This window comes from Pan paniscus, chromosome 23 (assembly GCF_029289425.2).
Source record: "Pan paniscus chromosome 23, NHGRI_mPanPan1-v2.0_pri, whole genome shotgun sequence".
In the NCBI taxonomy this organism is placed as follows: Eukaryota; Metazoa; Chordata; class Mammalia; order Primates; family Hominidae; genus Pan; species Pan paniscus.
Genome location: NC_085927.1, coordinates 56,497,603 through 56,520,160, shown reverse-complemented (window position 1 = coordinate 56,520,160; position 22,558 = coordinate 56,497,603). Strand labels below are relative to the sequence as shown.

General features: G+C 60.8%; 1 protein-coding gene across 7 annotated transcripts in view; it reads right to left on the bottom strand.

The window, feature by feature from the left end:
- Window positions 1-22,558, bottom strand: part of GRAMD4 (GRAM domain containing 4) — a 140,511-nt gene that overhangs the window by 31,370 nt on the left and 86,583 nt on the right. For 4 of the 7 annotated variants that reach the window (XM_055106052.2, XM_063603157.1, XM_063603158.1 and 1 more), the window contains 15 exons: window positions 19,779-19,840; window positions 18,030-18,162; window positions 17,339-17,364; window positions 17,085-17,176; window positions 15,494-15,585; window positions 14,327-14,375; window positions 13,033-13,104; window positions 12,408-12,451; window positions 12,232-12,341; window positions 8,108-8,262; window positions 7,290-7,434; window positions 6,284-6,377; window positions 5,233-5,317; window positions 4,117-4,185; window positions 998-3,638 (listed from right to left, as the gene is read on the bottom strand). In XM_055106052.2, the coding sequence (XP_054962027.1) occupies window positions 3,534-3,638; window positions 4,117-4,185; window positions 5,233-5,317; window positions 6,284-6,377; window positions 7,290-7,434; window positions 8,108-8,262; window positions 12,232-12,341; window positions 12,408-12,451; window positions 13,033-13,104; window positions 14,327-14,375; window positions 15,494-15,585; window positions 17,085-17,176; window positions 17,339-17,364; window positions 18,030-18,162; window positions 19,779-19,840 (1,333 nt within the window). In that variant the 3' untranslated portion in view covers window positions 998-3,533. Of the gene's footprint in view, window positions 1-997; window positions 3,639-4,116; window positions 4,186-5,232; window positions 5,318-6,283; window positions 6,378-7,289; window positions 7,435-8,107; window positions 8,263-12,231; window positions 12,342-12,407; window positions 12,452-13,032; window positions 13,105-14,326; window positions 14,376-15,493; window positions 15,586-17,084; window positions 17,177-17,338; window positions 17,365-18,029; window positions 18,163-19,778; window positions 19,841-22,558 lie in introns of those variants that run through there. The other 3 variants (XM_063603159.1, XM_055106055.2, XM_055106053.2) reach the window with 2 other exon arrangements.

The following is a 22,558-nucleotide window of genomic DNA, read 5'->3' as shown; positions in this document are numbered from 1 at the left end:
TGAGTGAGTAGGTGGATGGATGAATGGATGGAGGGATGAATGGGTGGGTGGATGGATGAATGGGTGGGTGGATGGATGAATGGGTGGGTGGGTGGGTGGATGGATGGGTGGGTGGATGGATGGATGGACGGATGGATTGATGGATGGATGGATGGGTGGGTAGGTGGATGGATGGATGGATGGGTGGGTGGGTGGGTGGACGGATGGATGGATGGACAGACGGACGGACGGACGGACAGATGTGGATGAATGGATGGATCAGTGGCTGGCTGGCTATGTCGATGGAGTATGCATATGTCCTACTTTCCGAAGCTGTGTCCCTTAGGGTGGCGTGGCCCACTAGACCTAGTTTCCGCCTGGCTCCAGCTCCCTTGCTGTGTAACCTGGGGAGGTCTCTGCCTCCAAGGGGGCTCCTGTGGGCTTGAGGCACAGGAGGCTAGGCAGCACCAGGTGCACCTGGCACAGGCTCATGCCCAACTCCAGGGGTTTCAAAAGCCAGGCAGGTCCTTGCACCCTTCTGTGTCTAGTCTCAGTATCCAGATGGACCAAGCCCCAAGTGTTGCTGGAAACCCCTATGTCCAGAACCCCCAGGCAGCCAGGACACCAAAGTGGAGAGGGGCCAAAGCCTGCATGCCCCCTGACCCCAAGGCGCTGCCTCTGCCTCAACCTCCCCCACTTCGCCCTGTGCCAGCCCTGGGTACCCTTCCTGCAGGCCGCATCCCTCGCCACCTGGCCTCCTGTCTTCTGGAACTCAGGCCCTGCCTCCTGCTCCCAGCCTCCAATGCCCACGTCCAACAGGACTCTGCTTCTCAGCCCCACCTCACCCCACAGCCGTCACTCAGGCCGCATCAGTACCCGAACGCCCCGCCGCCAGCAGCCGTGGGGCCCCAGGGAGCGGCGGGCTGGCAGGGGCACTGAGGGCCTGGGGTTGGTGGCCCAGCTGGCTCAGGCCGCCTACAATGCATGTGGCCCTGCCAAGGAGGCAGACAGCCCTGAGCCTTAGCACAAAGCATTTTAGGTTTATTTAAATAAAAATTATAATTTATACAATACTTTTTCTTTAAACAAACAAAGTTTTCTTAAAAAAATGTTACAGGAGAATTTTTTTCATCGGTTCTTAATACAGTACAATCCTTTTGTTGAACAAAAGTCACACTGGCAATGATTATTTACAGATCCAAAATAGACTCAGGCTTCAGACATAAAAAATTTAACATTCATCTAGTTCAGTGATTAGTCACAGAAATTAAACATCTGCCCAGATGTACACAATTTGGTAAAAACTACAGCTTCTCTCCACGGGGAGCCCAGAGCCCGTGCCGATCCGCGCTCCTCTCCCGAGGACTTCCAGGGAGGGGCCCGTGCTGGCAGCAGAGCCAGTCGGTGGCCCTCCCCCGACCCCCCGCTCCCCGAATGTGGCCCTCCCTGGGGGGCTGCGGCCACACCTGGCACGTGGTCAGTTTTCATCTCCCTTTCTCCACAAAAGGGACTCGAACTAAACCACCCGACGCTGGTAAAGCCCCATCTGCCCCAGGGACCCCTCCCGCTGTGTTTGGGGACTGAATCCCAGCACCTAGGAAGAGGCGCTCATTGGCCCCGAGGCCCCGGACCCACCCTTGGGCACTGCCGGGCCCTGGGGAGAGAGGTGTGGCCATCGTCTGCAGGCACTGCCTCTGCAGCCGCCCCTGGGGGTGGGTCAGTGCCCACCCTGTGTTGCCTCAGGCGCCAAGGTGGGGTTCACTGGGGTATGTCCCCCTCCCCTGGTGCACCAAGAGAGCCAGTCCCCTACAGGAGCCAGACCCACGGCTCAGAGCGGGTTCTGTCCCCATTCAGGAAAGGCCGCCGTGTGGTCATCCTGACGCCAACGTCCGCGCAGTCCAGAGCCACGGGGGCTCCGCTCCACCGCCTGGGATACGACATGTGCTTAATCTGGTGATCGGCGCAGCTCCCCCCAAAGCACCCCCGGCACCAGCGTGTGACTCTGCAGCCCCTCGTGAAGGGGGTTAAACCAGCCCATGCCGCCGGATCCCTCACCCACACCAGCAAATGAGGATCGGAGCAAAGGTAAAAATTACATCTGAAAAAGGATACAAAAATAAGAAAAACAGCTTGCTCTCTGTAAAAAATATAATCTTCTGTTTCTTCAAAAAACAACAATCTCAACGACACCCAAGGGACTCAGGACAAGCTGAGGGAGCTGCGGGATCCGCCCCAGCAGACACGCAGGCCCACGGGGTGGCCACCTCCTTCCAGGAGGCCCAAGCCGCCTTTCCCTCCCTTCAGCCCAGCGCAGGCGGCCCCAGCAAACCAGGCCTGTGGGCGCTCCCGCCACAAATGCCACCTTGTTCCCGGGAAGCCCAGGCTTCCCTGGGGCGGGGCAGGGGCTGGGGGTGGTCTGTGCCCGGACTGGCACCTGCTAGGCACGCGGGGGAGGGAACACTGTCACATGTCGGCTGCAGGCAGTGCAGGCCCAGGCCTCTGGGCTCGGCTCACGGTTGCTCCCTAAAGCACAGGGGCTGCCAGAGCCTCTCGGATGGCCCAAAGGCGGCTGCAGCCTGGGCCACCACGGTCCTGGAACACTCCTCCCCACTTCCTCCCCCAACCAACCCAGGCAACCGCAGCCTGGGGGCCATGTGCCAGACATGCCACAGTGCTCAGAGCACCTCCAACAGCCTTCGCGGATGTTCTCCTGGGCCTTCCAAAGAGCAAAGTGTGAGAAAGATGTGCTTTTACCTGCACCATCCTGTGCCCTTACTGGTCCCCAGCTACAGACCTCCTGGCCGGCGTGTCAGGCCGAGAGCAGCAGGCGGGCCCTTACAGACGCGGTGCCGAGCGCCCTGGAGGCCAGCAAGGAAGGTGCCACCAAAGACACTGAGGGCAGGCGAGGGGTGGGCCCTTCTCACCCTCCCTGTTCCCGTGGAGCGAGTGTGGAGCGCAGGCAGGGTCACTGCGCCCGGCCCCAGCCCGGCACCAAGGGCAAATGCCACAGGAGGGTCTCATGTAAGAGGAAGGAGGACCGCCAGGCCCGTTTCTCGGTGGTTGGTGAAAGGCCCCCATGTCCCTCCTTGACGACATCTTTCTGTCCCCAGAAGGAAGGGCCCCGCACTCTTCAGCTATGGCTTTGGTGGTGGACGAGCTTCTGGCCTCTGGAGAGCGGGACACAAGGTTGCGAGAACCTCTCGGGGTGGCTGGAGAGGTTTCTCTGTCCAGGCTGGAACGGAGAAGGGCAGGGCCAGGGGTCCTGTGTGTCTTCTCCACGGGCCCCCGAGGGCCTCTGCCCCCTCCCCCAGTCTGCGGGTGGCCCTCAGAGGCACCTGACGTGCCCTGTGGGAGTGGGGCACCCCCGTCCCTGTGAGCCCTGGCCCCTTCTTGGTCGATAAAACGCAGAGGTCAACACAATAGAACCACAGGTCCAGGAGAATTATTGCAAAAGCTCATGAGGATGTCCAATTGTTTCCACTACCAAATCGTAAAAAAAAAAAATAAAAGAAAAAGAAAAAGAAAATTCCAGCAACGTCCTGGGCAAGTCAATACTAGCTGTCCCCGCCAGACGCTGCCGCTGAGGTGATCTTGATGTACTGGCTGAGAATGGTCTCGAAGGCCTCATCCCTGTGCACCATGGCACCAAACACGAGCGGCTGGCAGGGAAGAAATGCCACCAGTGAGCATGGCACAGCCAGGCTGGCGCCAGGACCAGGACCGAGACGAAGTCCAAGACCAGCCCCAGGCCAGCACGCTAGTCGCGTGGGTCTGGGTGCAAAAGACAGGTGTCCCCCCACCACCCGGAGCCAGGCTCCAGCCTTCAGGGGAACAGAGCCAAGAGGCAGAGGGGAGCCAGGCTTTAGCCCTGTGCCTCCCTCCTCCCAAGTCACTGAGTCGGGGGACCCCTGTGCCCAACATCCCTGTCTGTCCGGTGACTCGATGGCCCCAGCAAGATTTCCAACCCAACCTGGACGCAGCCCCAGGCTCTAGCTGCTGCGAGGGAGGGGGCGGCTTTGTGACCCTGCTGCCCAAACTAAAACTCTGGCTGTCTGCCCCACGCTGGTCCCAGGGTTGCTCGGAGCCAGGCCCCTGGGCCCACACCAACCCCCTGGCGGCCCCCCGCCCGGCACCTACTTTCTGGGTGGATGGCGTCGACACGGCAATCCCCATGCCTGAGCCTGGGAGGACAGACAGGACCTTGTACTGAAAGGCAAAGCGTGGCTGTCACCACAGGTCTCTCCTGGGGACAGGGAGGCGCAGCCCTCCACAGGCCCAGGGCATCCTCCTCCACTGGGCACACAGGCAGCAGGGCCCACGGGCACCTGGGACTTCCAAGCAACAGAAGGTAAGGGCCTGTGGACACCTCCTCACTTTGTGGCCGAGACACCAGACCTGTAAAGGGTCTGTCCCACCCCAGCCCAGACCGTCGGCCAGCTGGCCTGAGGAAGGTCAGAGACGAGCCGGCCTGAGGAGGCTGACGGTAGGCACTCGGCCCCAGAACTCGCTCTCAGGGCCTGGCACCAGGAGGGCCATCTGTCAGCACCGCCAATCCCAAGAGGCAGGCTGAAAGGGCCCCAGCCCTGAACTCACCCCTTCTGGTCACCTGACTGCACACTTTTTTCCAGAGCCGGGTGGGAGAGATAACCCACAACTGCCGTGGGGCTGGGAGTGCCCACCGTGCCAATGCGGACATGCCCAGGACGCTCGGAGCTGGGAGGGAGCTGGGGGCCCTGACCACTCGGGCCAAGTGTGCCTGCCAGTGCCTCACTGAGCCTTCCCTGCCCCAGAAAACAAGGGACCACAGGCACCTCTGGCCACGCCCACCTGCTCATTCTATGCGACGGTAAAATGCTGAGAAAATGCCCAGAGCGGGCGCGACCATCTGAGCTCCCACCTGAAAACCTGCATCCGAGGCAGGGGCTCAGGGCCCCTGTGCTTTTCTTTATGGGGAGGGTCCCAGATACAAGGGGAACACAGCAGCCAGAGTGGGGCTTGGGTCCTGACCTCCTGGGCTCCAACCCAGCCCCTCCATTTTGAGACACACGGTCCAGGCAAGTGGACCCCAGGGCAGGGGCGGACCCACAGGGACGTGGGGACTCAAGTCAAGGAAACGGACCATGGCCGGCCAGCGTGGCCGCGGCGCCCAGATGCTGACAGAGGCTGGCAGAGGTCTATATGGAAAGCCTCGCCAGCCTCTGTCAGGTGACGAAGAAAACACGGGGGTTAGTGGGGGTGGGTGGGTGCACCAACCTTCTGGATGTCCGTGATGTCCACTAGCTTGATGACTTTGTTCCTCTTTGAGGACCCAGATTTGGAGCTTTCGAAGCACAAGTAACTGGAAGGGGAACGGATAGAGGCGTCGCCTGGCTCTTGAACCAGAGCACGCTCCCACCAGGTGGGGGTCTCCCGGGGCTGCCTCTCAGCCCCCAGTGGGATGGACAGTGGTGCTCCCTTCCCAGCAGACACAGAACCTGTGAAACACTCACGGCCACTGCTCTATATGAGACACTCACGGCCACTGCTCCGTGTGAAACACTCACAGCCACTGCTCTGAGACACTCACGGCCACTGCTCTGAGACACAGCCACTGCTCTGCGTGAGACACAGCCACTGCTCTGAGACACTCACAGCCACTGCTCTGAGACACTCACGGCCACTGCTCTGAGACACAGCCACTGCTCTGCGTGAGACACAGCCACTGCTCTGAGACACTCACAGCCACTGCTCTGAGACACTCACGGCCACTGCTCTGCGTGAGACACGGCCACTGCTCTGAGACACTCACGGCCACTGCTCTGAGTGAGACACGGCCACTGCTCTGAGACATTCACAGCCACTGCTCTGAGTGAGACACTCACGGCCACTGCTCTGAGTGAGACACTCACGGCCACTGCTCTGCATGAGACATTCACAGCCACTGCTCTGAGTGAGACACTCACGGCCACTGCTCTGCATGAGGCACTCAGGGCAACAAGGACTCAGGGCCTCGGCAACAGCAGGTCCCCACACGGTCCCCTCCTTGGGAGACTCTGCCCCTCGTCTCCATGAACTGCTTGGGCCCCAGAGAAGACAGCATCCCCGCCGGCCTGAGGGATGGCAGCAGTACAGCCCAGGCCACGTCCGGCTTGGAGACAACACCTTTTCCCTGGGAGCCCAGACAGCCGGCAAGAGCAGAGCGTGGGAGAGGCCACGGCCACCACTCAGGAAAAACTGCACTGGGCCAGCCACGCCATCCCAGGGCCTAGGCAGCCTCCTGCGCCCCCTCCCCTGCAGCCACACAGGGCCCCACGGCTGCACTCACTTCTCCGTGACGTAGAGCACCCCGTTCCTGATGTAGTCCGTGGGCATCTTCCGGTCCCTGTTGATGAGGCAGCAGCGCCAGCCATTCTCGCACACTAATGGGAGAAGGCCCGCCTGTCACACTTTCCACTGGAAGTACCCAGCCTCTGACCTGACGCTGGGACCCAGGAGCCCTGACTCTCAGATCCTGACATCCGCCCACTGCGCTCACGTCACACCCACAGTGAGAGGAAGGCGTGCCGGCAAGAGTGAGGTGGCCCCAGAGGGTGGAAAACAGATGTTTCCTCTTCAACAGGCACTGGCAGTGTTTTTAAAGTAAAAGCACCCAGGCAGAGCAGGGAGCAACAGAAGTCACAGTGTGGCCGGGACACCACCTCCAAGACCGGCAGGGCCAGGGCGCTGGGACACCTCCTCCAAGACCGGCAGGGCCAGGGCGCTGGGACACCTCCTCCAAGACCGGCAGGGCCAGGGCGCTGGGACACCTCCTCCAAGACCGGCAGGGCCAGGGCTCAGCAGAGGACGAAGCTCAGTTCTCCGCAGCTGCCTCTGCAGCCGCTCATCACACACCTCGAGCTGCCCGGTTTAGTTTAACAGGGGGTCCCTTTGGGAAAGCTGACCTGTCCCCAGGATCCTGAGTCACCTCTCCCCTGGTGGCTCTTGTTTCTCCAGACACGATGGAACCAGGGGCAGACCCCCTGCCGGCGCCCTGCAGGCCCTGAGGCCTCGCCCTGGACTCTCTCCCCAGTGTGTTGCCTGCACGCCTGCTGTCGGGGGAGTGCTGCAGCGTGGGCGGCTCTCCCCACGGGCACGCCCTCCTCCCCTGTAGCCCGCAGAGTCCTCATGGCCCCCGGCTCCTGCACTCCTCCTGGGGCAGTGGGATGTGAATGCCATCCTGAGGGCTCCTCTGGCCTGTCACAGGGCGACCCCGTCCTGCATCCACAGCGCCCCCTACGGGCCTTCAGTCTGTGCCTGCACTCGGCCTGGCCTCAGACTCACGGCACACATACCCGCCAGCGGACGCTCGTTTTCTGTCAGATTGAAGATCTCGTGGAAATTGCCCTTCTTGGTGCTGTGGAAGCGGCCGGCGTCCTCCTCTTTACCCAGGCCGGCCGGTGCGCTGGGTACGTAGCTCCGTGACGAGGTCGTCTGCAGCTGCCAACGGCAAACAGCGTCGAGGTCAGGCCCGCTGCCCACGCCCGCAGCACCCAGATGTGCTGGCCGCACGCACACCTCCCCAAAAGCTGGGATCCAAATTTGGGAAGATGTTCCCGAGGTCCCTTCCGGCCCAGAGCGGCTCCTTCTTCCAGGCAGGGCCACCTCACCTCAGTGGGGAGAGCCCAGCAACCCTCCTGACTCATCTGAGCCGCCCCGAAGGGAGCACCGAGGCCTGCTCATTCCCCGTGGTCCTGGCTGGGATGCCGTGCTGCACATCTGGAGGGCCTGTGACTGTGAATGAAATATGGCCCAGTGCCAGGCTGTGGCTCCAAGGGGGCCCTTCTCAAGCTGCCTGGTCTCAGCGCCAGAGCCTCACTGTCAGGGATGGCAGGGGCCGGGCACCCCCATGGAGTGGTCACTCCCAGGCCTGCTGGCTCTCAGTCATCATGGCCAGTCCCCAGGTGTTGCCCTGGGCTTGGGAGGGGCTGGATGAGCCTCAGAAACCGCAGTGGTAACAGGGAAAAAAAAACCCCTCATATTTTAAGGACTCTATAAAATTGAAGAAACAGCCTCTAAATGAGCCGGAGGTGAACAGAGCACTGTGGGCCTGGGGATGCCCGGCTTCGTGGCCCCCCATCCCCCCACCCCCGCAGCTGGGGGCCGGGCTCACCCTGCGTGAGACTGCGGCGCTGGAGCGCTCCTTGAGCTGCGGGTCGGTGGGGAGACTCCTCCAGATGATATAGGGCGTGTCGTACTTGGCACGCAGCCTCGGGCAGCGTTTAAAGATGAAATCAATGAGGAAGAACTTGATACCAGCATAGAGTCCTGAGAGCAGGGGACACAGTCTGTTCAACGTAGAGCCCTGAGGGCAGGGGACGCAGCCTGCTCCATCTAGAGCTCTGCAGCTATGCCAGTCTACTCAGGGTGATGGTTCCGGCACCTCCCACCTCCCAGATTGGCACCCTCCACCCTGAGCCTGGATGTGAGAGTCCAGCTGCTCGCTCAGTCCTCACCCTGGATACTCCCAGCCTCACTCCCCTGGGGCCCATCCGTGCTGCAGAGTCTCAACCCCAGGCGAGGGCCCCACTGCCAGCGCCCCACCCACTCCCACTAAGACCCCTCAGCTCTGCTAGGACCCCCCCATCCAATGCCCCTCACTTCTCTCTCCAACTCCGCCTGGCTCAGGGCTGTTCTTGACCCACCTGAAACACTTCAGGACTGTGCCTCCTCTGCCCCAATTCCCCACACCTGACACCGAATCTGAGGTCCCTCCATGGCAATCCCTCCCCAAACCCCCTCCCACCTGCCCTCCTTCAACTGGGTGCCCCCCCACGCCCGGCCCATCCCTGCTGAGAGGCCTCCCATGACCAGCTGCTCAGATGGCTCCCAGCCACTACCTCGCAGGTTCCCCTCCACCAGCTCCGTTTTCTCCCCGGCACTGTCACCTGACACAATCATGGTCAGTCCCCCTACTAAACACGACCTCAGAAGAGCCAGGCCTGACTGCGCCCCAGGACCCCACCTGGCAACAGATGCAGGGATGGGAGGCGGGGCCGGCCCCCACACACCTACTAACGCACCCCCCTGGGCAGCGAAAGCTGTCGGGAGTTCCGGTCTCTCTGGGTGCCCCTCCCAGTGCTGGGGGCTGTCTCGCTGCCCCCAGTGCACAGCCCGCCAGACCAGACCAGACGTGGCAGGCCCTCCCTGCAGGGGCCCCAGGGTCAGAGTTCCATGTACTATCTGTGCTATAAAGGGACTGATAAAGCTGTGCCTTTGTTTCGTTTTTTGCCTTTGTAGGACATTTTCACAGAAATTCATCAATCAAGTCAGACTTTTTGACCCCAATTCTCAACTTGTTGATTCTTTTTTTTGAGACGGAGTCTTGCTCTGTTGCCCAGGCTGGAGTGCAATGGCTTGATCTCAGCTCACTGCAACCTCCCGGGTTCAAGCGATTCTCCTGCCTCAGCCTCTCGAGTAGCTGGGAGCCTACCACCACACCCGGCTAAATTTTTTATTTTATTTTATTTTATTTTATTTTTGAGATGGAGTCTTGCTCTGTCGCCCAGGCAGGAGTGCAGCGACATGATCTGGGCTCACTGCCAGCTCTGCCTCCCGGGTTCACGCCATTCTCCTGCTTCAGCCCCCTGAGTAGCTGGGACTACAGGCGCCTGCCACCACGCCTGGCTAATTTTTTTAAATTTTAATTTTAATTTTTTTATTTGAGAGAGAGTCTTGCTCTGTCGCCCAGGCTGGAGTGCAGTGGCGCGATCTCAGCTCACTGCAAGCTCCACACGCGGCTACATTTTGTATTTTTGGTAGAGACGGGGTTTCACCATGTTGGCTGGGCTGGTCTCGAACTCCTGACCTCAAGTGATTCACCCGCCTCGGCCTCCCAAAGTGTTGGGATTACAGGCGTGAGCCACCGTGCCCGGACAACTTGTTGATTCTTGAAAGATGCTAGGTGTGAGGAGGGGCAGGGCCAGGACCACCCCCTTGGCTGACTGGACTGAGCTCCCAGGCCTCCTCCACGTGGTGGCCGACCCAGGAGGGACAGCTCAGCTCAAGAGAGCCCAAGTCCCAGCTGGGGCCATCCTTGCTTGGAGCAGGCAGCCTCTGCCCCTCTAAGCTGAGGTCCCTTGTCAGCACTGCAAAAGAACACGTGGGCACCGATGAGCCAGGAATGCCATCTTGGCCCACACCTGGCAGGGTCACCGCTGCCCAGTGGCAGTGGTGATCTCAGGGTGGTTGCGAGAACCCAAACCACACTGGTTGTCACAAAAAAGGACAGCAGGGGCCGGGCGCAGTGGCTCACGCCTGGAATCCTAGCACTTTGGGAGGCCAAGCGGGCGGATCATGATGTCAGGGGTTCAATACCAGCCTGGCCAACATGGTGAAACCTCGTCTCTATTAAAAATACAAAAATTAGCTGAGTGTGGTGGTGCACCCCTGTAATCCCAGCTACTCCCGAGGCTGAGGCAAGACAATCACTTAAACTCGGGGGATGGAGGTTGCAGTGAGCCGAGATCGTGCCACTGCACTCCAGCCTGGGTGAGACAGACTGAGACGCTGTCTTGAAAAAAAAGGACAGCAGGGCAGATGCAGGACACCAAGACCCAGGTGCACACCCCCAGGCTCCCCGTGGAGGGCGGCCTGCCCCGGAGCTGTCCAGGGCCGCAAGTGCACTGCAGCTCTGGAGCCTCGGCACCTGGACCCAGGCCCAGGGGTCCAACAGGAGCTCACAGTGGTCACCTACCCATTCATGAGCCTAGAGTCCTGGGTGCTAGCCAGAGGGGCTCCAGGGCATTGTCGGGGTAAGGGTCTGATCAGATCTGGCTCTGCCCACTCCTGGTGATGCCACCTGATGGCCACAGTGAGCTGCTGTTGGAGAGCTCAGCCCTGCTGCGTCCAGAGAGGCCTGTCCTCCCACCAGCAGTTACGCTGGGTCAGGGCTAGGGTCGGGCTTGCGTTATGGTAAAGGCATTCAGGAAACGTGGCAGGGGGCATCTGCTCTTCCACACAGACACAGCCCCCACTGCTCCTCTGCGCGGCACGCCAAGCCTAGACTGCTGAGGGGCCGGGGTCTGACCTCCCGACTCCAGCACGGAGCTCTCCCCACCCCTGGCTTTGTGGCTCCTACAGCCGCACACGCTGTCCTGCGTGGGCTTAGGCGAGTCACACCTGCCCCTCAAGGACAGGACCCTGGCGGCCTCGCTCCCACATGCCAGTGTGTGGCCCATGTCAGACACTGGATCGTTGTTATTGAGGAAAAGAGAAAGAAAAGAAAAGAAACAAGACAAGACAAAACAAAACAAAACAGAAGAGACCAGTCGCAGTGGCTCCCGCCTGTAATCCCAGCACTTTGGGAGGCCGAGGTGGGCAGATCGCCTGAGGTCAGGAGTTCCAGACCAGCCTGGCCAATAAGGTGAAACCCCGTCTCTACTAAGAATACAAAAAAAATTAGCTGGGCGTGGTGGCGGGTGCCTGTAGTCCCAGCTACTTGGGAGGCTGAGGCAGGAGAATCACTTGAACCCAGGAGGCGGAGGTTGCAGTGAGCCGAGATCATGCCACTGCACTCCAGCCCGAGCGACAGAGCGACACTCCGTCTCAAAAAAAAAAAAAAGAGAGAGAGAGAGAGAGACAAAAACAAAGAGAAGGAGAAAGACAAAGAGAAAGGAGGGAAGCAAGAAAAAAGAAGAGAAAGGAGGGAAGAGAGCATGCTGGGCAGCAGTGGATGAGCGCCTCCTGGGGTGAGGAGGGGCTACCACACCCCACCCACCTCCCGGCACAGCCCGGTCCTCACCGCCAGCCGCCCTCCTTCCCCGCCGCCAGCTCTGCAGATGAGTGTTTTAGTGGATGAGACCCTTGGCTTCACGTGATGTCACCAAACTCATCAGCTACAACCAACCTCCCTGCACATCAAACCAGGCTCTCAGGCTCTCCACGACTGTCACCCCTAAGCCCACAGGCGCCCCAAGAGGCATGTCCTGCCCAGGGCAATTCCCTGACACCCCCAGGGCCTGCTATCCTGGGTCTTGGGTCTTCCAGCTCCTCCCACTTTGCAGGAGACATGGGGGCCTTGGAAGCAGAGGGCGTCTTGATTTAAGAAACAATCACCGTGTCCCTCGATCTCGGATGGGCTTCACTTCTCCCAAATTGAAACGTTTGTGACAAAAAGCAGAGGAAGGATCGCCAGGTGAGTTTAACAGCTCTTGCAGACACCTGGCAGACACTGGTGGCATGCGGACGCCTGTGTCCCTCCTCCTGAAGCTACAGGCCGCAGGTGCATCTACTTACCCACGGCAAGCCCCACCAGGCGGTAGGGGAAGAAGCAGGAGGCCAGGAAGGCAGCCCAGAGCGCCACATACAGCTTCTGTGTGATCTCCGGCTGGACCCACATGAACAAGCTGGAAGGAGACGGGAGGCTCAGGCCGGGCGGGCGCCGCAGGGCCGGGGTGGGGGGCGGGACTTACTTCTTGATCTTCTCCAGGATGTCAGCCATCTTCCCGAAAAGGTTCTGTGTGAAGGAGAAACAGCAATTACAACAGCCCCCGCTCCTGGGCTGTCAGTCACACCGCGACGCCAGGAGGGCCTCCAGGTCGGGCAGCCCTGAGGAAACCTGGAGCCCTGTGGTCCTGCCCGGCTGCTCCTAGGCCGGGGAAGGCGCAGCTCTGGTCTAGGGCAGAGGTGGCCACGCTCACAGCAACAGCAGACCCGGGCCTGAGTCCTTCCCAGGGGCGCTCAACCCTGGCCAGGGGCGGTGGGGAGGGAGGGGAGCTCCACCCTGGCGCACCGTCCGCAGAGGCTGAATCAGGAGGCCCCTTCCCCAACCACCAGAGTTGCTGTAATGACCCAAGGGCAGGGTGACTACAAGTCAGCTGACAGCGGACAAACCGGGCCTGCAGTGTCAGGCACGGCCCTCCCCGGGCAGCAGCTGAGGCCGGCGGAGACCTACCCCTGGCCAGCATAGGCACACCCCTGGCCGGCGTAGACACACCCCTGGCTGGTGCCCATGGCCGGCGTAGACACACCCCTGGCCAGCGTAGACACACCCCTGGCTGGCGCAGACACACCCCTGGCCGGCGCCTGTGGCAGTACCTGGGCTTTCTGGGCGACGTCCAGCACCAGCTGGAACTTCTCAGACACAGTCAGGTCTTCCTTTGGAGGTTCCTTCAGTAAAAGGGGAAAGAGAATTTTCCACTGAAATTTAACAGTTCAGAAAAACCACTGACAAAACAGTGTGGAGCCCTCCCAGCCCCAGGGACTCTGCTGTCCCCACACAGCCAGGGAGGATGGGACATCCCTTGGGGACCTGGCACCAGGAGGACACCCCTCTGGGCTGATGGTGACATCTCACCCCGTGCCCCTCACTCTGGGTGCACAACAGGAGTGGGGCAGAGCCGCCCCTGCAATGGCTGAGCAGAGGCTCTGCCTCACAGTTCACCTTCACAGCTGCCCTCCCTCACTTACAGGCAGGGAAACTGAGGCCCAGCCAATGGGAGCCCTGGTCCTGCTTGTCTCCCATTCGTTAAGAGCCTCTCAAGGTCTCCTGGGTCCCAGTGCTGGGCGGGCAACAGCCTGCCTCCTCCAGGTACTTGCCCTGACCCCTGGTGCTCCATGCAAGAAACAGACACTGAGATACCCAACTAGGCCCGTGGAGGCACCGAGGCCTCCCTTCTGCCCACGCCCAGTGGTCCTGCCCCATGGGCCGGGCTCTCCCTCTAGAGCAGACTTCTGTAAAGGGCCAGATAGTAAATATTTTTGGCTTCCAGGGCCACGTGGTCTGTCGGCTACTCAACGGTAGTGCAAAAGCAGCCGCAGCAGTATGTAAATGAATGGGTGTGTCTATGTGCCAATAAAACTTTATTTACAAAGTTAGGCAGTGGGCCAGAGGTGGGTTTTTTGTTGTCGTTGTTTTGTTTTTTTGAGACAGAGTCTTGCTCTGTTGCCCAGGCTGGAGTGCAGTGGAGGGATCTCAGCTCACTGCAACCTCCGAGAGGTGGGCTCTTGAATCTCAGATGGGAACAGGTCCACTTGTCCAGCCTACTGTTCACCACCGTACCTGGGGAGGTTGTGGGGGCTACAGCAGCCCCTCAATGTCCCCCACCCCTGCCACACCACATCCTAGCTGGGAAGCCTGGCCAGGGCCAGGCAATCTGCTTCTTGCACAGCCAAGCCTGGACTAGAATGTGGGGCCGGGCTTGCAGCCTCGCAGGGCTTGGGGCTAGGGAGGGGCTGGCCTCCTCCTCCCCTCCTCTTCAGGCCACGACAGGGCTCCCGGGGGATGACCACATGGCCTCATCCAGAGGCTTCCCCGAGCAGTGCCTACAGGCTGTGAGGCCTGACGTGATGGAGACGGTCGGAGGAGACGGTGCACCCTCCAGGGACTCACCACGGGCTCAGACACTTCAGGCACGATGCTCCACTGTATCCGCCACCCCCTGGCGAACAGAAAACACATACACCTTTAGGACAACGCCACCTGAGTCAGGGGAAGGCATCGAATCGCCGGTCCTGCACGCCCAGCTGGGCTTGGAGGGGGCCCTTCTAGGTCCTTCTATGCTGCCCAATGGGGAGAAAAGGTCCCCCCGGAACCCCCTGCTGTGAGAGCATTCAACTCCTGTCACCCTCACCAGCCCCTCCTCTGGGGCCCTTCTGGGCAGAGGGGACATATTTAAAAGTGGCCAGCGGTGTGGGAGAGGGCGGCCCTTCAACATCCAAAGTGGCATCAGCAAGTATCCGAGCTGATCCTGACCTAGCTCTGGGTACCAACGACACCTTCCAGAGTATTTAAGTGATTTCTACAAAAAACATTTTCAAATGAGCCAACTGGGGCAGGCACAGAGAACCATCTGGAAACACTGGTGCATAAAAGTGCAAACTTTTGAACGGCCAAGTCAAAGTACAGAATCACAGCTCTTCCCTAAGCCTCGGTGCAAGGCTGAGGTTCACTCCGGGGGTAACCGCAGGCTAAGAAGGACCCAGGAGTGCAGGGACTAGGGGTCCGCCCCAGGGCATGGGCTTCCCAGAGCCCCCCTCAGCCTCCACAGGGAGGGGGTGCTCAGAGGGGATATAAGGGGTGACACGAGAGCCCTGACTCAGGCCAGGGTTGGGGTTAACGCGTCAGTCACACGGGTGTGCTGTCTGCAGGCGACTGGTACTCATTCCCGGTCCAGCTCCTCCCCAGCAGGCTCATCTCCAACAGGCAGCCAGCAGGAACCTTCCGGGGCGTAGAGCCCTGTTTGCTTCACCCACCTACCCACTGATGTTGGGGAGAAGTCCCCCGCGATGTTCGGGAAGGTGCTGGCACGGCCCTGGCTCTGCTGGCCGCCCGGGGAAGGAGCTGCTGGGGGATTTGGGAACTTCCCACTACCATCTCTAGCAAACCAGGGAGGGGGCAGCCGCCCTGCCTGGGGGGTCTCTGGAGCCTGTCAGGGGACCACCCCCAAAACGTCAGTGCATGACATACCCAGCTGGGGTCACGGTTGTGAGACGCAGGGAGACAGCACAGCCATGCATGCGGTGGGATAAAGCGGCTGCAACAAACCGGCTCACCTACCTGGCGATGAGGTAATTGAGGGATAACCTCAGAATTGCTAGAAATAAGAACAATGGGATGGCCCAGCCATGCCACACGGCATTCATGTACACCTGCGGGTGAGAGACAGGGCGTCAGACCTCCTGACAGCTTGGATCAGGACAAGGCACATCCCTCCCGCCTCCCCCCACCAGGCGGCCCCAGTGGGGAGACCAGGCCACCCCCTGGCTCTCCAGACACTCAGGGATGAGGGTACGTCTGATGGGGAAGCCGGAGGAAGGGCTGCTTCCCCGGTTTAAGAGCCGCCGGTGGAAGCCAGGAGACACCTAGGGAGAAGCATGTCCTGGGGACAGAAGAGGGCGGCTGGTTCCACATGCGGGTCCTGCCTGCCCCGGTGTGGCTCCCATGCACCAGACTTGGGGCATCACCAGGACTCAGCCTGGCTGGGCGAGGCAGGCAAGCACTGCTGAGGGCGAGCCAGGTGCATGCCCGGGGCCACCTTCATGCCAGGCACCATCTGTGCCCAGCACAGAGCCCGGGACGCAGAGCAGATGTGCACAGGGCAGGGGATGGAGGTGAGACCTGGAAGGCAGGTCCAAAGCTTGGGCTCATGTCTTAGTGACAACAGACATGGCACAGGAGCGTGTGAGAGCCCAGGCAGCAAAGGCCTCCCGTCGCAAAGCATTTGTGAGGGGTGGCAGGAGAAGAGGCCTTCCAGGGCCAGGGTGGAGCCGGAGGTCCCAGCACCCAGCCTTCATCTGTGAGTGTACAAAGTGCCCATGTCCCAGGTGAGTGGTAAGTGCCTGCGGCAGGCACAGGGCCACAGGCTTCGGGGACTTTCCTGGAGAGCCTGACCCAGGCTGAGGTCATCTGGGGACCTCTCCCAAGGGGCCTGCTCAGCAGGGCAGTGCTGCCTTTGGGAGCCCTGGACAGTGCCAGGCTGTGGACGCCTCCTCTCTGGCCTGGAGGCCCCAGCAAGCGGGTGGGCTGCCTGCATCTTCCTCGTGCTGGAGGCACAGTCTCCACCCTGGGTGAGGGGGCTCCCCCGGAGGACCAAGTACTGAGACACAGGTGGCAAGTCTCCTGTCCCGCTGGGGAAGCCGCTGCAGGGCAGTTCCAGGCAGGACGGCTGGGCACCTTTTCCCCAAGGCCCCGGCAATGTGGGCCCTGGCATCCTCCAATCCCTCAGGACTCATGGCTCACAGGGGCCGGGCTGGGCCCCTCGTGCTGCCGTGCCCTTGTGAGGTACTCCTGGCCCCGGCACCAGGTACTCTGTGGACCTCAGCAGCGTGGCCACTGCACTGCACGGTGAGTGCCAAGAGGCCTTTCCCAAGGGCACCCTGGGGGACGAGGCTGCACCACATCCCTGTCCAGGGAGCCCTGCAGGCTAGCCCCGGGCCACGCCCAACATCTTTGATCCTTGAAGCCACCCCATGGCTGGGCACTGGCATCAGTGAGCCCACTTTACAGAAGGAGAAATGAGCATGTCCCTGGGGCCCGAGGAAGTGCCACCTGGGGGCCACCTCCCACCCTGGGAAGGTGCCTGATCATGTGGTGAATGCTGGCAGGCACATCCCACCCACCCTGCTCGGCCCCTGGAGGACCCACTCACGGTGAAGGCAATGGCAGACGTGTAGACGGAGTACCAGTCGGATAAGGCAGAGAGGTTCTTCACAAAGTTAGTGACCGGCTTGGCACCGCGCTCTGGGGACAGAGCAGACCACAGTGGTCAGCACTGTGGGTAGGAGGCCGCTTAACCACGTCTCCCTGGAGAGTCGGTTCAGCTCAAAATCCCAGAGTCCCCACCGCCACGGGCCCCACCCACAATGAGCATCGTGGGCGCCACGCAGAGCCGCTGGTACTCACTGAGCCGTCTCATATTTTCAGTTAACCTAAGAGAGAAGGGGAGAGATGGGAGCCCAGGGTTAACGCACCCGCCGGCTCTGCAGTCCCCACTGCCCGGTTCCGTTGGCTCTGCAGGGGCCAGGGAGGACGTCTCAACAGCCTGGGACCCCTTGAGTGCACAGAACGGCCATGCACGGCGGCTCAGCACAGCAGGGTGCGCCGGGATGGCCCTCAGTGCCACTCCCCAAGTTAGGAAGGTAGGGGCGACTCGCCAATGAAATCGTCCCCTCATCTCCTGCCTGCGTCCCCAGAACAGAAGTCCTCAAGGGCAGGGCCTTTGCTGGCCTAGCTCCCTCGGGACCCCCAGGGCCTATGGCAGCACCTGGCAGGGGAACCAAAGTTTACTGATTGGACTCAAGAGCCAAGGAAGGCCCCAGGCAGTGGGCTGAGCCCCATGAGTCCCCACACAACTGTCACAAGCCACAGCTGAGAGCAGTGGACGCATGCAGCTCTGCTGCACCTAAGTGGGCCTCACAAGCCCCTGCCAGGCACGGCCCCCAGAAGACCGGACACAGCGGAGCCTCCAGGAGCTCTCGGCAGCCTCACAGACAGCTTTGGCCCACGGTGATAAAGGATGGCCCACCCGCTGCAGCCTCAGCCCAGGGACCGGGGCCCCTAACGCACAGGCAGCCCCAGCTCGGCAAACCCCTACCTGCGGGCGCTCAGGGGTTCCTCTGTCTCCACGGTGTTCTCCTCGGGCTGGAACCGGAAGTCCTCCACGTACTCCCCGAACCGCTCGTAGAACCACTTCTGCAGGCGCGAGGACAGCCCCTGGCTCCGGCGCTCTGCAGGGGGCAGGGGCCCGGTGAGGGCACGGCAGGGCTGCACTGCCTGTTCTGGGGTCGGCTCCGGGATCTCAGGGCAGGCAGGGGCCTCACTGCAAGGGCGCGGCCAGCAGGGGCACAAGGAATGCTCGGGGGTAGGGCAGGGAAATGAAGGGTCCCTGTACAAGGGACTTTGAAGGGCTCAGTCCTCTGAAGACACCAAGTGCAAACCAACCGGCACACAGCAGAGCTGCCCCAGCCATGAAGACCTCAGTGCCGGGTCTCTCTGCTTTTCATCCCTGTCCCCAGCTCTCTGCCAGCCCTGGGCTCTCGTCAGCGGGCAGCCCGTCCATCCAGGCTGCTCGGCCCACCTCAGACATCTGCATCAAACCCCCTTTCTACCTCCCGGTTGTCAGAAAGCAGATGGAGAGGTCACTGCCCCAGCCCTGCATCTCCTGAGCATCAGCCAATGGATGGCATGGCAGGAGGCTGTGTCCTGGGCTGGGGGTGCCTGGCGAGCGCAGCCAGCCCAGGGTGAGCGCAGCCAGCCCAGGGTGAGCGCACGGTGTTGTCGTGCTGATGACCAGCACTGTTTACCAAAAGCGAACACCTCTAGAAAGCAGCCTCCACGGCGGAAAACCAGAAGAATCCCTCGGAACGGGGGCTCAGGGGTGCAAGCCAGTCCCTCCCTTCAGAAGGCCAGTGAGGAGCTGCCTGCAGCAGATGCTGCCTCGCCAGAGTTGCGGGCCCTGGGACCAGAGGGCCTGTGGTCACCATACCCAGGGGGCTGCAGGCTCAGGGCAGAGGCTCAAGAGCCACAGGCCAAGGGGGCTGAGGTCTGTGTACCCCAAGGCCACCCGGGCAGGGAGGATGGGGCCAGGGCAGGCTCCTGCGGCTTCTTCCCACCCCCAAGGCAGCCTGGCAGAGTTTTTAAGGGGAGGGTCCAGGTGAGATCGGCACACTCGTCCCAGCCGTAAGTGAACCGGCCCGGCTGTGTTCCCATGGACTTTATTTATGGACTGAAATTTCAGGTTTATATTACGTTCTCATGTCATGAAATGAAACCATTTAAATCTGTGAAGCCAGGCGGGGGCTGGAGTTTGCTGACCCCCAGGTACAGGGAACTGTGCCGGCTGCCTGCAGGGTGTGGGGCAAGATAAAGAACAGGCACTCGGGGATGGAGGACGAGGAGAGAGATAAAAGGGCACATGAACCCCCACTCCCCACTGACAGCCAACCATAGCCCCACTGCCCACTTGGTCCCCTTCGGGGAGGCACCAGGGCAGCGGCAGTGACCAGCGTGGCTCTCACATCACTGTTCCGTGGGGCAAGGCTGAAACAGAGTACGTGTGTATTCCCCAAAGAACACACAATCACGCTTTAGCTGAGTGACTGGAAATTTGCGATGACGACTATGATGACTCACCACTTCGCATCAGAGACACTAACCCAGTTCTGACGGGAGGAGATTCCCGGATGCCAGCAGGTGCCTGGGCACAGAACCAGCACCTGCCGTCTGCCCACCTGCTGGGGGAGGGGGTATCTGCTCCATTGTTAACCTGGGCCTACAGAACCAGCAGGTGACGCGCAGCCACCCACCCGCCCGCCTGCCTGTCCACCCGCCCACCAGGGTGTACCTGCTCCATTGCTGGCCTGGGCCTGCCCTTTTGGGGGCTGCTGAGCCATCTGCTCCTCGGTTCTTAAAAAGCAGGGAGAGAAGAGACAAGAGGTCTGTTAGTTCCAAACTCCACGCCCAGTCAGGCACCCCCCAGGGCTCTCGCGACCACGCACTGCACAGGAGAGGTCAGGGACAGCAGGGCTCTCTCCAGAGTCTCCACTGCTCAAATGCTGGTTCCGAGCGTATCCAGGCAAGCACAGAGCTGCCTTCCTAACAGGCACACATTTTGTTTTTAAACAACCAGCATCTTTCACCACTCTTTCCTTTCCTATTCATTTTAGCACACTTGCTTCTTTCAACATCATTAAACTCAGAATACTCTCATATCACCAACCCGTCTGCTAATGAAAAGATACTGATCAACACACATGTGTTTATCAGGCACCACGCCAGGCCACAGGCTGGGTGCCACCTGTCAGCAGCCTGTACCCAGCTCCCAGCTCAGCCTACTCCAGCGACCTGCCTGATCTGGGCAGGGGCACTAGACGGCCACTAGGGTCTGCTTCCATCCCACACCCAGCCCCTCCAGCCAAGGCCCATGAGCAGGTGCAGCACAGAACCGGGCCAAGTGCTGTGTGGTCGCCCCTAACCTTCCTAACTCTTGGGGAGCGGGAGTGTGGAGGGAGGAAGCTGGGGGAGGAGTAAACCCTGAGAAGAGAACAGAGGGCGGAGCACAGGGCACACAGGGCACGGCCAGGTAAGCAGCGGGCAGGAAGCAGACAGTGAGGTTTCCGGGGACTTTGGATCCACAATGGAGAGAATCTCTGCCTACTAACAAGTAGCCTTAAACCAAGGTGACTTTCTGAGAATTTTCTTAAAAACCAAAATAGAGGATTGCATAAACAGAACTGCTGTGCTTTAATCCTGCAGCTTCAGAGTGTGTGGTATGTGTGTGTGCAGTGTGTGCGCACATGTGTCTGCGTCTTTGTGTGTGCCCTCACACACCTACCCACCCTGGACAGACCACAGCCACCCAGACCCACCCCAGATCTGCACCAGGACGACAAGGAAAGAGGAGGTCACTCTGCCTGGGACTGCTCTTCCTTCACCCCTCCTCCTTCAGGCTTCCAGAAGGTTCCTAAGCGCCGCCCCCATGTAAAGCAGGGGAGAGCCCTTAATGCTCCCAGGACCTTCAGCTTCCACTTCCTTGGTCACAGCCTGGATGTTCCTTCACGGCCCATTCCCCACCCATTCCCAAGGCAGAGACTGTGCGAGATGGGGCTCCCTGCGTTCTTACAGCTGACCCGGGCTGGGCACACCTGCCACCAAGGGGCTTTGGTAAAAGATGAGGACCAGATCCTGGAGTGGGGCTGGCAGGAGTGAGAGGATGGGAAACAGAACACAGGGAGCAGGGCCACGGGGACAGCCTCAGGCCACCTTAGAAACCGGGGAGAAGCAGCGTCCCGTGGCGGGGATGGCACTGTGGCCAAATGCCTGGGGACCGCACCTGTCCCTGGGATCTCCCAGTGTGGCAGGTCAGGTCTCTGTTGCAACTCTACATAATTAAATGTAATTTAAGCTTTGAGCTTCTGTGGATTTTCCCAGAAGGTTCAGCATCAGGTTAAAGCGCCTGCCGAGGCCCATGCACCCATTTCTGGTCTGGGAGGTTCTGCCAGGGCGGAATAGGAAAGTGAGGCCTCTCCCTCCCCCACACCAGCTGGATGCCCCCACATGAGCCCCCCAGGGCACTCCACAAGGTCATGCTGACCTGCAGGAGGCAGGCAAGGAAGAAGTGGGAGTCAGCCCAGCGGATCCCCCGTCTTCCCACACACTAAACCTGAGGGTGCTGAAGGGAGCCGCTTCCTCAGGGCCAGCTAAGCAGCGACACTTGGAGTCCTGACAATGACACACGGCCCCCGGAGCACTCATAGCAGGCAGTGCTCAGCTGGGGTGTCCCAGAGATGCCGTGTGCCTCCCTAACTGGTGACAGTCATCCATGCAGGTCATGGGGGCCATGGACAAAGGTGTGGCCAATGGTGGTGGGAGGCTGAGGTGGGAGACCTGGAGGGAGGCTGAGGTGGGAGACCTGGAGGGAGGCTAAGTGGAGGCTGGAGGGAGGCTGAGTGGAACCTGAGTGGGGAGGCTGAGGGAGTGGAGTCTGAGGACGGAGGCTGAAGATGATGCTGGGGGGAGGCTGGGCGGAGACTGAGGGGGGAGGCTGAGGGAGTGGAGGCTGAGAGGGAGGCCGAAGCAGGAGGCTGCTGGAGTGGAGGCTGAGAGGGAGGCCGAAGCAGGAGGTTGCTGGAGTGGAGGCTGAGCAGGAGGCCTGGGAGCCAGAGGTGAGTGGCCTGAGCTCCCTGGCCTCATGCACCAGGCACCAGTTTGAACTTGTGCAGAGGGACACAGAGCCTCGTGGTGTTAGCGAGACAGGAGGGCACTGGCTTTGTAACTTGCGCTGGGGTCCTGAATGACCTGCTTCCTGCTGGCGGCACTGTGAGGCGCAGGGCAGGGTGAGGGAGGAGACTGTGAGCACTCAGGGTCCCGCATGGGACCCACAAACAAGAGCAAAGACGTCAGGTGCAGACATGCCTCTCTAGGAGCCAGGGCGGCACTGGTGCCCAGGACATGATCCTGCTAGGATGGGGGCGGGGGGCGGGGGCCACAGCGGGGCTGCAGCCTGAGGGGCTGCAGCGCGGCTGGGGCAGACAGGGAGCATGGGAACACGCACAGGCAGCACTGGGAAGGTCCTGGGAAGATCCTAAGAGGCCGGGCTGGCCCCCGGGGTGGGGCACTGGGTGG